The sequence below is a fragment of the Dipodomys ordii genome, unplaced genomic scaffold (assembly GCF_000151885.1).
Source record: "Dipodomys ordii isolate 6190 unplaced genomic scaffold, Dord_2.0 Scaffold31, whole genome shotgun sequence".
Classification (NCBI taxonomy): Eukaryota; Metazoa; Chordata; class Mammalia; order Rodentia; family Heteromyidae; genus Dipodomys; species Dipodomys ordii.
In genome coordinates, this window is record NW_012267247.1 from 6,391,683 (window position 1) to 6,407,654 (window position 15,972).

At 40.4% G+C, this 15,972-nt stretch overlaps 1 protein-coding gene across 1 annotated transcript in view; it reads left to right on the forward strand.

Moving 5' to 3' along the window:
- Vps53 (vacuolar protein sorting 53 homolog (S. cerevisiae)) overlaps positions 1-15,972 on the forward strand; it is a 132,281-nt gene that overhangs the window by 32,547 nt on the left and 83,762 nt on the right. Inside the window, exons 5-7 of the mRNA XM_013016304.1 lie at positions 4,806-4,892; positions 7,057-7,172; positions 8,902-9,021. Of these exons, the coding sequence (XP_012871758.1) occupies positions 4,806-4,892; positions 7,057-7,172; positions 8,902-9,021 (323 nt within the window). The remainder of the gene's footprint in view (positions 1-4,805; positions 4,893-7,056; positions 7,173-8,901; positions 9,022-15,972) is intronic.

A 15,972-nucleotide genomic window follows, 5' to 3' on the forward strand; every position in this document is an offset into this window, starting at 1 on the left:
TATTTTACAGAAAGATGGATCAACAGTCTCTGGCAATTAGAAAGATAGTATTGTGTGAAATACTGTATTACATCTGAGAGAGAGGTCAGGGATTTGTATTAATAGCTGCCATTTAGTCAGCCCTTTCCAGATCTGAAGACAGAATCCCAGTTTACACTGTGTTAAGGAAAACAGGAGATTATTTGGAAGGATCCAGCTGTGTCTTGTTTTGAAGGAAGTTGAACAATCTGATTGAGGGAAGACAAACTGGGCTTGTCAAATAGCTGAAGCCCAGGATTAGAATGGCACTCTATGTCATTCTGTTTCTGTGACTCTTCCTATATTAGCTTCATTTCTCCTTGCAGATCACCCTTCCCTGTTAGGTTTTTAAAAAGAGGTAGCCGAGTAAGAACTGCACCATGCAAGTGGTATTCAGGTAAGGGGTATGTGTTCAGTAGACCTGCTGGGACCAGGCAAGGTTGGTACTGCATGTGGCTGGGAAAGGCCTGGGAAAGAGCGAGAGCTGGGAAAGAGAGGAAAGAGAGAAAAGAGCTAGAAAAGAGCAGAGAGAGAGCGCGTCTGGGAAAGGTGGGAAAGAGAGAGCTAAGAAAGAGAAGGGAGCTAGAAAAAAGAGAGGAAAGAGCTAGAAAAGAGCAGAGAGAAGGCATCTGAACCTGGGCTAGGCCTTATCTAGGGTATGGGCAGAGAAAGGTGTGGCCACATCAAATTCAGATGTGACCTCAGCAGATGCAGATGTGACCTCTTCCAGGTGTCCCAGTTGCCTAGGTAACGCAGGTACTGGTGGAGACTTTGCTGGGAGGAGGGTGGAGTCCGCTAGCCATCCAGGAGCGGACCTTACATTCCCCACTCATCTCTCTCCCCTTTTTTGGGTGGTATTGGTGTTTGAATTTGGGGCTTTACTTTCTAGGCAAATGCTCCATCAATGGAGCCACATTCCTAGTTTGAGTTACCTCCCTTACTGGGGAGCCTCACTACTGTCTAACTCAGTCTCATATGTTGAAACTTACCTCACCAGAAAGATGAATTAATTCCCAATTCTATCCAGTTCTGGAGAATTCACAGGAAACCTCTGATCATCCCAGCTTGAACAGCTGACTGTAAGAATACCATGAGGGAAGACTGACTGATGGGAAAAAGACTAGGTCAGCAATTCCCAGATGTTCACTGCTGAACCCAGTGTTCCTTCTTACCTATAAATCTTTGAGACAGGTGGTAGTATTTCTATTCTGGAAATTGTGGCACAATCCCTCTTAGAGGTCAAGTGGCCAGACAGAGTTCACACAGTTAAGTGACAAAGCCAAGCCTCAAATCTCAGTCTGCTGGTACAAAAATCCTTACTTTTCACTGATAGTAGGTTGCTTTTTCATGCAATAGAAAGGAAAAGGGAACTAGCAAATAGGTATAAAATGGAAAGTGGAAAGTGACAATAATAGCAGAATGGTAGAAAAATCTAATTTTCTTCCCAGTAACTGTGATCCTTAGCACCTTATTTTTTCAGAGAATAGTCTAAAGCTGTGCCAGTTTTTCTGAAATCAACAACCTTTCCTCTTTCCTGCACTGGCAGCAAATGGAATCTTAGCTTAAAATCTCCAAGACTGCCTGAGGGCTATAGGATAAATTCAATATAATTCTCTGATAGAGCAAACTATAAAATTAGATGCATCCTAGAGCCAGAAGGAATGTTTATTTCTCAAGGCATTTCCATTGGGTCAGAGTCCTCTGTGGACACAGGTGGCAGACAACAGGTCTGGAAAAAGAAAAGGAAAGGAAACAAAGAGAAAGAAGAAGTAGAATGAGTGCCAGATCCCATGCTGCTTATCTTCTATGTCCATGACCTGCTATGGCTTTTCGAGACTATTCATGGTCTACTTCAGAGGGCAAGGGAAATTTAGAGTAATGGTTGTGGAAATACCCAGATATTCTAATAGGTTTTGTAAGTTTGGAAGGCTGTCTCATGAGATGCTTTGAATCTTCTAATTAGAGATTTCTAATTACTAAAGACAGCCACGTTAGTAACTACTGCCTAATAACATCATTAGAACCACACTCTTGTTTCAAGTCAGACTCCAGGCAGAGGAAAAAGCTCAACATGGATTGAAAGCAGGCATTTCAGAGTGATTAATGCTGTTTTTAATCCACATGCAGTTTGGAATGGAAAAGTAGCCACATTCTATTTTAAAGAGTGTCTAGGGACAGTGCCAGATTCTTTTTTTGAGTACATTTTCTGGTAGTAAAAGTATTCTTGTAGTTCTTAAAAAATAAAATCCTTTGGTTGGTCTTATGGTTATTGTAATGTCAAAAAAAACTCTTCCGTCTGTGTTATCGGTTATTAGAGGTTAGGTAGCAAATATTTAGGGTATAGGTTGACAGTGGACTTGCTTGATAGAGTGGCTGTTTCAGAAGAAGAGTTTTGACTCTGGAAAATGAATTACATTACATTCACCAACTTTCATACGTTATTATAATAAGCCAAAGTATTTCAGCCTAAAAAAAATTCTGGCAGACAGTTTATCTTTCTTGAAGACTGAAATGTAAGCTTGTGTGAATCTTATTTGTTTTCTGGAAGAAAGAAATGGTAGCTTCAGTAGAGACAGTTCTGGTAGGATGCCAACTTGAGAAGACAAAGCTAGAGTAGGAGGGAACCTTTTCTCTCAGAAAGGATGAGACAAACATCTGTAGATTTAGATCTCAGTACAGAACATGACCCTTTTTGCCTTGCTAACTGAGTAGCATATGTTTTAGGGTGTTTGTCACTGTGTCATAACATGACCTACATGTCCGAATTCCATGCAAGCTGGGCCAAAAAGCCAATCCATTCTAGTGGTCAGCTGCCTCCAAAGCTCCTCTCTGGTGCTTTTTCATACCATAATAAAACGTGTTTTAGGAACCTCCAGTGGATTTAGGACTCACCTTCATTGCAACATTTCTGACATTAGATCACATGTTAGCCAAATAGTATTGCTAGAACGTGATGCTGAGCTTTTGAACTACATACTACTTGTGATTGTACCAGGATTGTTAGCTCACCTCATGCAGAGCCTGGTCTCAGTGCTCCCACCCATTTATGCACCCTGGTGTTTTTAATCCATTGGCAGTGATTGTTGAATTCCAGCTGTGCTTTAGGTTTGGCCATGTGCTATAGATAAGATAACATATCAGCAAAATGACTTTTTTTTTGTGTATATGTGCCAGTACTGGGCTCGAACTCAGTGCCTGAGTGCTATCCCTTAGCTTTTTTGCTCAAGGATGGTGCTCTACTACTTGAGCCACAGCTCACTTCTGGCTTTTTGCTGGTTAATAATAGTCTTGTGGACTTTCCTGTCGACTTTGAACTGAGTAGCTAGGATTACAGCTGTGAGTCAACAGTGCCTGGCCAATCACTTTTGAGAGTATCACAGAGCAAGTATTGATACTGAGATAGTAATCAAATACTGCCTGTAACCCAGCAAGGCTGGTTGACTTAACCATAGGGCATAAAAGAAAACCTTCTGTCCTTGGTACTTATTCTAAGGCATACACATAATCCCTGTAGACTGCTAATACTTATATATCCAACAATTCAAAAACACTATTTTTTAAATGAATTTATATAATGTAAGACATAATCACTTGCCTCTTTCCAACAGTCGTGTTGGTTTGGGATAAGCAGTCATTGATTTTCTCTCATGTTAGAATGGCTGAAGGCTCAACTCTGGGCCTCCTCTCCTTTTCTCTCTTCTGTTTTCCTTCCCTCCCTTCTCCTCCCCAGGTAGATGGCATGTATTAGGGACATTACTTGTGTAATGGAAAGAATGAATGAAATCCTGATTGGCATGGCTAACACTCTTGATTACTAAAGGAATTCAAGGCAGCAGTTGGTCTATAGGTCATCTTCGGTCACAGGACTAGGAAGTACAAGTGTCCTACATGTGTATACCTTTAGCACTTGTTCTCCCGAGTTACTCCTCTTCTACTGCCCCCTACTTTCTGAAAATAACGTGGGTTGTAATTCTTAAAATGTGTAACATCCATCTCTGTAGGTTTTTATTTCCATAGAGACATTTGGCTCACTATTAGCTCCAAGTATTCCTTTCTGACTTGATTTCATTGGTTCCCAAGTGTGATACTATAAATGTCTTCAAGATTTGCCACAAATTTGGAGACCCCATACACAGTGCTGACTTTTTTTTGATAGTGAAATCTTTAAGAACTTGCAGCCGGGCGCTGGTGGCTCACACCTGTAATCCTAGCTACTCAGGAGACTGAAATCTGAGGATCGAGGTTCAAAGCCAGCCTGGGCAGGAAAGTCCGTGAGACTCTTATCTCCAATAAACCACTAGAAAACTGGAAGTGGTGTTGTGGCTCAAGCAGTAGAGCGCTCACCTTGAGCTGAAGAGCTGAGGGATAGTGCCCAAGCCCAGAGTTCAAGCTCCACGACCGACAAAAAAACCCAAAAACTTTCAAACCCAGAGCTACCCCAACAAAGTCACCTATCTACAGTCTTTGATGGTAACTGAGCACAAATACGGAGACAGATGTGTTTGTCCTTTTTATTTTTGACATCAATAATATATGTAATAATCACTGATAAGGAAATAGTTTAGTTCTTACTGTAAAACTTTATGATGCAAATTGGGAGTCCCTAGTATTAACTTGGCTCCAAATGCTTGACTCTTGCTCTCCCTCACTACTATTTTGGTACAATATAATTGTCAGCCTAAGTGCAGTGAATCAACAGAACTTTTGGAGGCTGGAATTGATTACAGTGTAGTGATTGGTACTGTTCTACATAGCTTCTCATTTTTCACTTATTTCTCTTACTCTAGGCACTTGAAGAGGCCCAGAAAGCTATTCAGCAACTCTTTGGAAAAATCAAAGATATCAAAGACAAAGCAGAAAAATCAGAGCAAATGGTGAGTTTGTTTTCCTAACTTTTTTGTACTTCAATAGCAAGTGTTAGTTTCTCATCTAGTCATTGCAATTAATGGGCTTTTTCCTCCCACTTCTGGCCAGCTACAGTCATCCACTTTCTAGACAACCCTGGGAGCCCATTCCTGATCAAGTGGAACTGCTGGTGAAGATTCATCATTCCTGTCCTATACTTGAAGTCCTGCTTTTAATGTTTTATTTATTTATTTTTATCTTTATTTTAGTTTTTTTAGCCAGTATGGTGCTTGAACTCAAGGCCTGGGCTTAGCTTTTTTGCTCAAGGATGGCACTCTATCACTTGAGCCACACCTTCATTTCTAGCTTTTTAGCTGGTTAGTTGGAGACAAAAGTTTCTCTGATTTATCTGCCTGGGTTGGCTTCAAACTTCTATCCTCAGATCTCATCCTTTTGAGTAGCAAGGATTACAGACCTTAACCACTGGCACCTGACTTTGCATTGGTTATTTTTGAAGTATGGTCTGTCTTTATGCCCAAGCCAATCTGGACAATGATCTTCCTGCTTTTGCTTCCTTGTTTCACTGGAAATGACATTCACACTGCACCCAGCCATTGTATTTCCCTTGTAGCTAGAATGATAGGCATGTGTTACCATGCCTAGCTATTGGTTGAAATGAATCTCCTAAATTTTTTTCCTAGGCTGACTTTTGAACCATGATGTCCTAATCTCTGCCTCCCAGGAAGCTAGGATTACAGGCTTGAGCCACTACATTAGTCTAGACTTTTCTAACCTTATCAAGGAGGAGATGTGCTGAACTTGGTTCTTATATCCTCTGTGATCTAAGTTACATTATTATTGAGAGTGAATAAATGAAGTTTATTTCTTTCTTATAACTGGAGGTTTTGTGGCCCTGGGTCAAATCTGAAGATATGCTAAAATAAAACGAGTTTTCTAGTGGGGGGCTGGTGGCTCATACCTGTAATCCTAGCCAATCAGAAGGCTGAGATCTGAGGATTATGGTTTAAGCCATTGTGAAGGAATGTTGGTGGGGCTCCAATTAACCTACCAGAAAGCCAGAAGTAGACCTGTGTCTCAAAACGGTGGAGTACTAGCCTTGAGCAAAAGCGCTCAAGGACAGCACCCGGGCCCTGAGTTTAAGCATCATGGAAAAAAAAAGTTTCCTTTTAATTAATTATTATTTGTTTGTTTGTTTGTTTTGCCAGTCCTGGGGCTTGAACTCAGGGCCTGGGCACTGTCCCTGAGCTTCTTTTGCTCAAGGCTAGCACTCTGCCACTTGAGCCATAGTGCTACCTCTGGCTTTTGCTGTTTATGTGGTACTAAGGAATCAAACCCAGGGCTTCATGCATGCTAGGCAAGCAATGTACCACTAAGCCATATTCTCAGCCATTTTTATTATCTTTAAGTTGTACAAAGGAAGTACCATTTAACAAAGCAGTTTATGAATACAATATATCATCCCCTTCAACATTCTCACCCCCTCCAACCCACCCTGTTCCTTTTCTTAATTCCTTCCTTCCTTCTTCCTTCCTTCCTTCTTTTCTTTCCTCCCTCCTTCCCTCCGTCTCTCTTTTTTTTTCTTTCTTTCTGAGATAGGGTTTGACAGTTCTGTGTAGCATAGGCTGGCTTCAAATTCATTGTGTAGTCCTAGCTGACCTTGAACTTGCAATCCTCATGCCTAAACATTTCCAATTTGGGATTACAGGTGTGCACCTATGCTCAGTTCAAATTAAATTTGGAGGGTCTGATTGGAAGTGATTGTGATTGTTGTATTGTAAGAATGGTTTGGGCTTTTTGCGGACAATAGGGTAAACCTAGCATCTCTCTGTGTGTGTGTGTGTGTGTGTGTGTGTGTGTGTGTATGTGTGTGTGTGTGTGTTGCTTCATGTGCATTTTTTTTTTTTTTTTGCCAGTCCTGGGGCTTAGAATCAGGGCCTGGGCACTGTCCTTGAGCTTCTTTTGTTCAAGGCTAGCACTCTACCACTTGAGCCACAGCACCACTTCTGGCTTTTTCTGTTTATGCAGTACTGAGGAATCGAATCCAGGGCTTCATGCATGCTAGGCAAGCACTAAGCCACATTCACAGATCTCATTTGCATTCTTATAGAGCAACTTCTGGTTTTATCTTTGTTAACTGTCCTCCTTTATCTCCTGTTGTTTTTCAATATTTAGGTAAAGGAAATCACCCGTGATATTAAGCAATTGGACCATGCCAAACGCCATTTGACAACATCAATCACAACACTGAACCACCTACATATGCTGGCTGGTGGTGTCGACTCCCTTGAGTAAGTAATTCCTCATTGGGCCCATGGGAAATCTATCACATACATCATGAAAACAGCTTCATAGGTTGTTCACTTTCTAGCCCAGGAAAGCCTTACTGTCCTGCCCTACTTTTGACAAACAGGCCATAAGTCTTCAGTCTTTTTTTTTCATTATGTCCTCTAGAATTCAAAACTTAACAAAAAAGTGAGGTGGTGTTAATCTAAGAAGAACCCAGAAGACACAAGAAAGTGACCCCAAGAAATATGTCATTTACATGTGATTGATCTAGACCATTAAGTCAGACAAGGTGACTCAGGCCCAAAATCCTTCCCCACAGCCTCTGTCCTGGGAAATTTTCCTGCCTCTCTTAGGCTGAGTTACACTGTGACCAGAAATCACTTGAAAATAGATTTTTGATGTATCCCTCAACCCTCTAAAAAAAAAAAAAAAACTCTTTCAAAGATAATAGCTTCTAGTTTGGCTTATAGAGAGAATGATACCTAAACACAATAGAAATAGTATCAAAAGAAGCTGCTGGTTATTCACTATTGAGTAGTAATCCAGAGCCTCCTTTACCAACATTCTAGTTCATCTCTGTGGTCTACCCCAGTCTTAGTGTGGTTCTGCATGTGGACAGAAAAACAGCATCTTCAAAGAAATATAAATATGGCAAGAGTGGAGGAGTAAGCTGAACCAAAGAAGAGGAGCAGCAGACTCTTTCCTAAGTTCTTCTGTAGACAGTAGCCTGATCAGTCAGGGGGCTGAGAAGGTGGCTCAGTGGTAGAGCTCTTGCCTTGCATGCATGCAGCCCTGGGTTTGATTCCTCAGCACCACATAAGCAAAAAGAAAAAAGCCGAAAGTGGTGCTGTGGCTCAAGTGGTAGCTAGCTTTGAGGTGAAGAGCTGAGGAACAGCGCCCAGGCCCAAAGTTCAGGCCCCACGACCGGACCACCCCCCCCCCAAAAAAATGATCAGTCAGGACAGTAGGCCAGGGAGAATGGAAGAGTATTCTGTGTTAGCAGATAATGGTAGCAACATAACACCACCTTGGCTTGAACTTGCACCTCTCTCCAAATGCCTTTTAAGGGAAGTCATAAATTACACATTTAATGCAAAGCCCAACCCTAATAAAATTTAGACCTAATAGTTTGTACTTCCTTGGCTGTATGTAACTGTTGACTTTATTCACATATTTATTTAAACTTCACTAACCTAAGCAGTAGGGCAAGTAGACATCTATGATATAAAATTACTGTCATTGGCTCAAAACCTACACATTTAATATGTAGAATGCATACAAATGTCTCTTGTTGTATTCTAGAAAAATGCTGTCGTCCTCAGAGAGTAACATCATTATGCCGGTTGGTCTTTGAAAGTCCACTAGTCCTATACTACCCAATCCAAATCCAGGCTACCCAGATTCCCCTCTCCCACCCAATGAAGATCCATCACCCACACGTTCTTTTATAACCCCATATCACAAAACTCATATTTTTATTGACAGTTTAATTCAACCCACTGTTGTTAGATACATACTGGATTCTCTCCATTAATGGGTGTAGTTACCTTGGGACCTGGGCCCAGTTTTATTTACTTTCTCCCCCAGTGAACACAGCACAATATTTATTCAGCATTTGGTAAGTGTTTATTAAATCAAATTGATGTCTTTTAGAGCCAGAATAGATTTTTCTACATCTGCATCTTGTATCCTTAGTGTTTTTCTAGTTTTCAACTTCATATTTCCTTGCAGAGCCATGACCAGACGCAGACAGTATGGAGAAGTTGCTAATCTCCTTCAGGGTGTAATGAATGTTCTGGAACACTTCCATAAATATATGGGAATCCCACAGATCCGGCAACTTTCTGAAAGGTAAAACATCGTTGGAGAAAATTGTCTTTCTTAAAGGAAAGATGGTTCTAGGCTATGCTTTGTCACTTAGCTCAGTTTGTTCATTGTAGAGTTCTTTCTAGGAAGCAGCTCAGTGTTCTCTAATCTTACTTTACACTGGCTTCTTTACTGTGTCAGATAGTTGCCGTTGTATGTGTATTTGACTCTCAGTTTTCCACTTGTGAAGGAAACTGTTTCAGTTAGTTCCTTGCAACAAACTACCACAACATGTGTTAGTCTAAAACAGTTACTTTGCTTATGGACGTGGGTCTGGCTTAGTGTGAACAGTTAGTCTACGCTCCATGCAGCATCAGTAAGGCAAATGAAGTGGGGCCTGTCGCACTCCCGTGCCTGGCATCTTGTGCACACTATCATGTAGGGGCTCAGCGAGGCTATGAACTCAGATCCTATTTTCTTCCATGGGATTTTTGAACTTTCTCATGCCAGGATGTCTAGGTTCCAAGAATGAGCATCCCAAGAGACTGGCTTGCAAGTCACATAGCTTCATTTCTGCCATAGTCACAAGATAATCAAGATTCAGGAGGAAAGAATGTGTCTTCCCCTACCCTCCCTAATGAAAGGATGTAAAGTCAAATTGGTAAAAAGAGTATGTGGGAAGGGATATATGACTGTGCCCATTTTTAGCAGATGCTTTGTGCCTCTCGAACTTCAGAGATGACAAAATGATGACTTTCTCTCTAACATTATTCTTTATACCATGGTTGAGTTTTTATCCTGGATTCAGATCCAATGGAAAGAAAAGCAGATGCCTAGAGAGAAGAAAGATGAGGATCCTAAAAGGGGATGTATTGGAAACACAGTGCCTATTTCTATTAGTAGTAGTAGTAGTAGAAAGAGCACCAGAAGATGGACAAATCATTACCTTTCTTTTTTTTTTTTGGTTGGTCATAGGGCCTGAACTCTGGGCCTGGACACTGTCCCTCAGCTCTTCAACTCAAGGCTAGTGCTCTACCACTTGAGCCACAGTGCCACTTACTGCTTTTTCTGCTTATGCATCCAAAGCAGGCACTACCACTACCTTCCCAGTCCATCACTACCTTTCTTGAAGCACAGTACATATGAAGAGGTGGCCCTTAACAGCACTTGTTTTTTAATCCTGTCTTCTTAGGAAGGCCTGACTGCTATAGGCTTCTAATCTAAAATTTTTTTTGTACTATACAAGTAATACATATAAACACTTCCTTTTATTTAAAAAAGTCCAATATGCAGATAAAACATTTCCTTAAATTCCATTATTCTTCCTAGATGTAGTAACTATCATCAATGTAATGGATATCCCTCTAGATGTTATAATCTGCACTTTTATAAATCTGTAGTTCTGTTATGATATGTTCTTCTGATACTGCTTTTTGTTTTCAACCTCACAATGTATTTTAGGGCTTTTTTCCCACATCAGTATTTATAGACTTTGTGTTAGGTTTTTGTCACTGTGACAAATTTTTGAGAGAAACAACTTAAAGGAGAAAGGGTTTATTTTGGCTCATGGTTTCAGCTCATGATACCTGGTCTCCATTCATTCTAGGCCCATGGTGAGGCAGAACATAATGGCAGGAACCACATAGTAGAGCAGAGTTGCTCACCTCATGGCAACCAGGAAGCAGAAGAATGCCTATACTAGCTGGCTTTCTCCTCCTTCCTCCTTTAGTTATTCTGGGCCCCATTCACAATAAGTTAATGCTCTCAAATACCCAGATACGTGCCTTATCAATATAATCAAGGTGATAAGCAAGGATCTACCTCATTCTATGCATAGACTGTCATACTGCAAACATCACAGATTAGTCATTTTCATATACCAGGACATTTATTTCTAATTTTAAAAGTATACCTCTTTTTACACATATAGAAATATTTTCTCTAGGGTATATTCTCTATTAAAGACTTATGTGTATTGAAAATTTTGATAGTCAGGCACCGGTGGCTCACGCCTATAATCCTAGCTACTCAGGAGGCTGAGATCTGAGGATCACAGTTCAAAGCCAACCCAGGCAGGAAACTCTGTGAGACTATTATCTCCAGTAAACCAAGCTTGAGCTGTGTCTCAAGCGGTAGAGCACTCGCCTTGAGCTGAAGAGCACAGGGAAAATGCCCAGGCCCAGAGTTCAAACCCCATGACCGACAAAAAAAAAAAGAGAAAATTTTAATATAAGAATTACCCATTTGCCTTCAAAATAGAGATATATATTTATTGTACTATCTGTATAGCATGTAAGTGTCTATTTCCCCTTACTCTCAACAGATTTGATATTGTCAGTTCTTTTCTTAAAATTTTCTGTTGTTTGTTTTATGCTAGTATTGGGGCTTGAATTTAGGACCACGAGCTCTCCTTGGTATTTTTTCACCCAAGGTTGGTTCTCTAGCACTTGATCCACAGCTCTGCTGCTGGCTTTTTGCTGGTTAATTGGAGATAAGTCTTTCAGTTTGTCTGCCTGGACGGGCAGGAATCCTCAGATCTCAGTCTTCTGAGTAGCTAGGATCACAGACTTGAGCCAACAGTTTTTTTTTTATCAATTAGTTGGAAGGAAAGGAATATATAGTTCTTTTAAATTTTCATTTTCTTAGGAACTAATGAGATTTTCATTCTTTCCATTTGATGATTAGCCATTTACATTTTCTGTGTCAAGTGTCTGTTTATATCCTGGCTTATTAGTCTGTTGAGTTATTTATCCCTTTCTTACTGATAGGAAATCTCTATATATTCTGGATATGAATTCTCTTGTCAGATCTAAGTACATCTTTCTTGTAACTGTATTATCTATTTAGAGACAGGTCTTGACTACCCTTTCAACTTATTTTATGATAGAGTTCTACTTTCAACTTATTTTATGATAGAGTTCTACTTTCTTAAAAGTTCTGGTGAATCAGATTCCCCATAATAACCATTTTTGTTTGTTCATTTTTTGGCACTGGACCTTGCACACAAAAAATATATGCTTTAGCCAGGTGCAGGTGGCTCACCCTTATAATCCTAGCTACTCAGGAGGCTGAGACCTGAGGATCATGGTTCAAAGCCAGCCAGGGCAGAAACATCTATGAGACTTTTTTTTTGTGGGTTGTGGGGCTTGAACTCTGGGCCTGGGTGCTGTCCCTCAGCTCTTCAGCTCAAGGCTAGCACTCTACCACCTGAGCCACAGCACCACCTCAGGTTTTTCTGAGTGGTTTATTGGAGATAAGAGTCTCACGGCCTTTCCTGCTCAGGCTGGCTTTGAACCTCAATCCTCAGATCCCAGCCTCCTAAGTAGCTAGGATTACAGGTGTGAGCCACCAGCGCTCAGCTTAGGAGACTCTTATCTCTAATTAATTACCAGAAAACGAGAAGTGGCACTATGGCTCACCTTGAGCTGAAGAGCTCAGGGACAGCACCCAGGCCCAGTGTTCAAGCCCACGACTGACAAAGAAAAAAGAAAACATATGCTTTGCCACTGAGCTATATCCTCAGCCACATTTTAACCACTTATAAGAGTGCTGTTCAGGAAATGGTGCTGTGGTTCAAGTGGTAGGGTGCTGGCCTTGAGCTGAAGAGCTCAGGGACAGTAGCCAGGCCCAGAGTTCAAGCCCCATGACCAACAAAAAAAAAAAAAAAATTTGAAGAGTGCTGTTCAGTGGCAATTAAGTACATCATACTGTACAGCCATCACTACTATCTATTTCTGGAGCTTTTTCATCATTCCAAACAAACTAGGTACTAATTAAGCATTAACTCCTCATTTGTTTCTTTTTCTGTCTCTATGAATTTGCCTATTCTCATTACCTTATATAAATACAATCAAATAGTATTTCGTCCCTTTGTTTCTGGCTTATTTCACTTAAAATGCTGTTTTCAGATTCATTCATGTTTTACATGTGTCCAAATTCCATTCCTTTTAAGGCTGAGTGTTTCATTGTATGTATATTCCACAGGCTTTATCTGTTTGCCTGTTGATAGAGACTTGGTTGATGCCACCTTTATCTACTGTATTGCAAAATAGACAAATCTGTGGCATTGTATTCATTGCTGTCTACTAAAAGAAAGAAGCAGATGAGCTGATCTATTTTCATTTAATTTTCTTTTGCACTGAAAACATTTTGCGATTCAGGGCTGGAAGATGGCATTTATAGGATGTCTTTTTTATTGGTGTTGCTCTGTTCTTATTGTGTTTTTGATCTAAAGAGTTTTTTAAATTGTAAGAAAGAGTTCTCTTTTTTTTCCTTTGAGTAGTCTTTGTAATATTTTTTCCCTAGTTTCTCCTTGTAGAATTCCTGTTACATGAATATTGGAACTTCTAAGTCTGCTGCCATCTTCTTATTTTTTTAAGGAAAAATATTTTCCGTCTCTTTATCCTTTTAGACTGAATTCTGAAAGAATTCCTCAACTCAGTTTTTCTGTTTTAATTTATTTGTCCCTTGTGCCCATTCTGCTATTTGGCCCATCTGTTGAACTTTTATTTAACAATCCAGTTTTTTAATTTCTAGGATTTTTAGCTGATTCTTCCAGGTCATAATAATACCCTCTGCATCTTTCAGAGAATGTAAATTGTTTGTGTTTATTTGCCTGTTTGTCTATCTTTTGCTGTACAGTCTTTAGTTTGTTGCACATTGTGTCTCTCTTAGAAATAGCATTCTTTACATGCTTTGTGATTCTCAATTAACAACTTATTTTTTATCTTTAACCTTCTCTGTTAGTCTCATCAGAAATACACTTTACTACCATCTGCTAATGGGGAAAAAGTGGGATATAGAGCTTAGCTAAGTATGCCGCACAGATATTTTTTTTTCTCTTGAGACAAGGTTTTGTTTTGTAGCCCAACCTGCCCTTGATTTGCAGTTCTCCTGCCTCAACCTCATAAATTCTGGGATTAGAGTTGTTTGTCACACACTTCTTCTGAAGAAAGGTAGGCTACCAGGTAGGTGTGCCAGAGACTGATCTTCTGGACTTGGGAGTCTTGAATATTGTTGGCACCTCTATGTAATGCTGAGGTTCTCAGAACAAAGAGCCCATACTCACTGAGTGAGTGAGCATGCAAGGTAAAGATGCAGATGTCGATAGTGGCTTAGGTACCCTTGTGGCAGGGGTGAGCCCCAGGACCCTTCCTGCTCCTGGTATTCATCACTCCATGCCTTTCCTTTTTGAGAAGCTTTCTTAAGCATTGATTTCCTTCTTTAAGGAGTCCTCAGAGTGTCTAGTCTACTACCTTTTTTCTTACCTGGTTTTGGACTTTAACTCAGGTGGTTTTTTGGTATGTGTTTTTTGTTTTGTTTGTTTTTAATAACTTCTTGAGCTCTGAAGCCAGAAGAGAAGGTTGCAACATGAGCTCAATCTGCCAAGGACCTATAAGGAATGTCTTGGCAGAGTGTTAGGAAATCACCACCCTTTCCCTCATCCTTCCTAACCCCTTCACACTTAGAGCTGGCTTGTTGCCATATCAGAATGGGAAGAAAGCAGCCAAGAAAGCCCACGCATAGCACTTTATGAGCTATAAGAAAGAAAGACACTTGGATGGAGAAGGCAGACCTGCTCTCCATGAGTGGGGAAGACTGAGGAAGGCAGAGATGACCTGTTTTCCCCATTTATTGAGTCTTCCCTTCATCTATCTAACAGGCATTTACTATGTACTTTCTATATCCTAGGCTCTGTGCTGGGGAACTGAAGGCATAAAGGTAAATAAGAGTAAAGAGTTTCACAATTTTTGGATAGAGAAGAAAGAATAGAATGTTCTAACAGGAACTTATTAAGTTGAAAGGATAGTCAAAGACTTGCCTCTAAAATAGGCAATACAGTTATAGAAAAGATCTACTCAGCTCTCACAAGAGGACTGATAAATTATATACATACATATATATATAGATAGATAGATATAGATATATATTTTTTTTTTTGTCGCTTGTGGGGCTTGAACTCTGGGGCTGGGTGCTGTCCCTGAGCTCTTCAGTTCAAGGCTAGCACTCTACCACTTGGGCCACAGTGCCACTTCCAGTTTTCTGAGTGGTTTATTGGAGATAAGAGTCTCATGGGCTTTCCTACCTGAGCTGGTGTTGAACTGTGATCCTCAGATCTCAGCCTCCTGATAGCTAGGATTACAGGCACCAGCCACCATCTCACAGCTTTTTTTTTTTTTTTTTTGGTCGTGGGGCTTGAACTCTGGGCCTGGGCACTGTCCCTCAGTTCTTCAGCTCAAGGTGAGTGCTCTACCACTTGAGCCACAGTGCCACTTCTGGTTTTCTGGTGGTTTATGTAGCTCAGAGTCTTATGGACTTTCCTGCCAGGCTGGCTTTGAGCCATGATCCTCAGATCTCAGCCTTCTGAGTAGCTAGAATTACAGGCGTGAGCCATCAGCACCTGGTAACAGGATTGATATTCAGAATACATAGAGATTTCCTACAAATCAGTAAGAAAAGAATAAATAACTCAACAGACCAATAGGTCAGGCACATAAATAGGTACTTCATAGGAAACACGATGGCTAATCATCAAACAGAATGCAAATCTCACTAGTTCCCAAGAAAATGAAAATTTTAAAGAACTATATACATCCCTTTCCTTCCACCTGATTGATAAAAATGAAAACTGACGGTATCAAGTCTGTGAAGCATATGAACAACTAAGAACTCATGTATGATATAGATGGTGTGATTGATAGATAATAGCCATTTTGGAAGGCAAATGGAGATAGAACCCAAGTCCTCTGTGAATACTAAGGACTCATTCTCTTTCCCTGAGCTACATCCTCAGTCCCATTAGACACTTGTCTTTTCAAATGTTTTTTGATCCACAGTTGATGTGGTTAATAGAGACCCATAGGTGTAATTTCTTTAACCCATTCGTCTATCAGTGGGTGCTTAGGTTGTGTCTGCATCTTGGCTATTGTGAACAGTATTGTTATGAACCTGGGAGGGCAGATATCTGTGATTCTGGGTGTTGCTTTCATTTCCTTT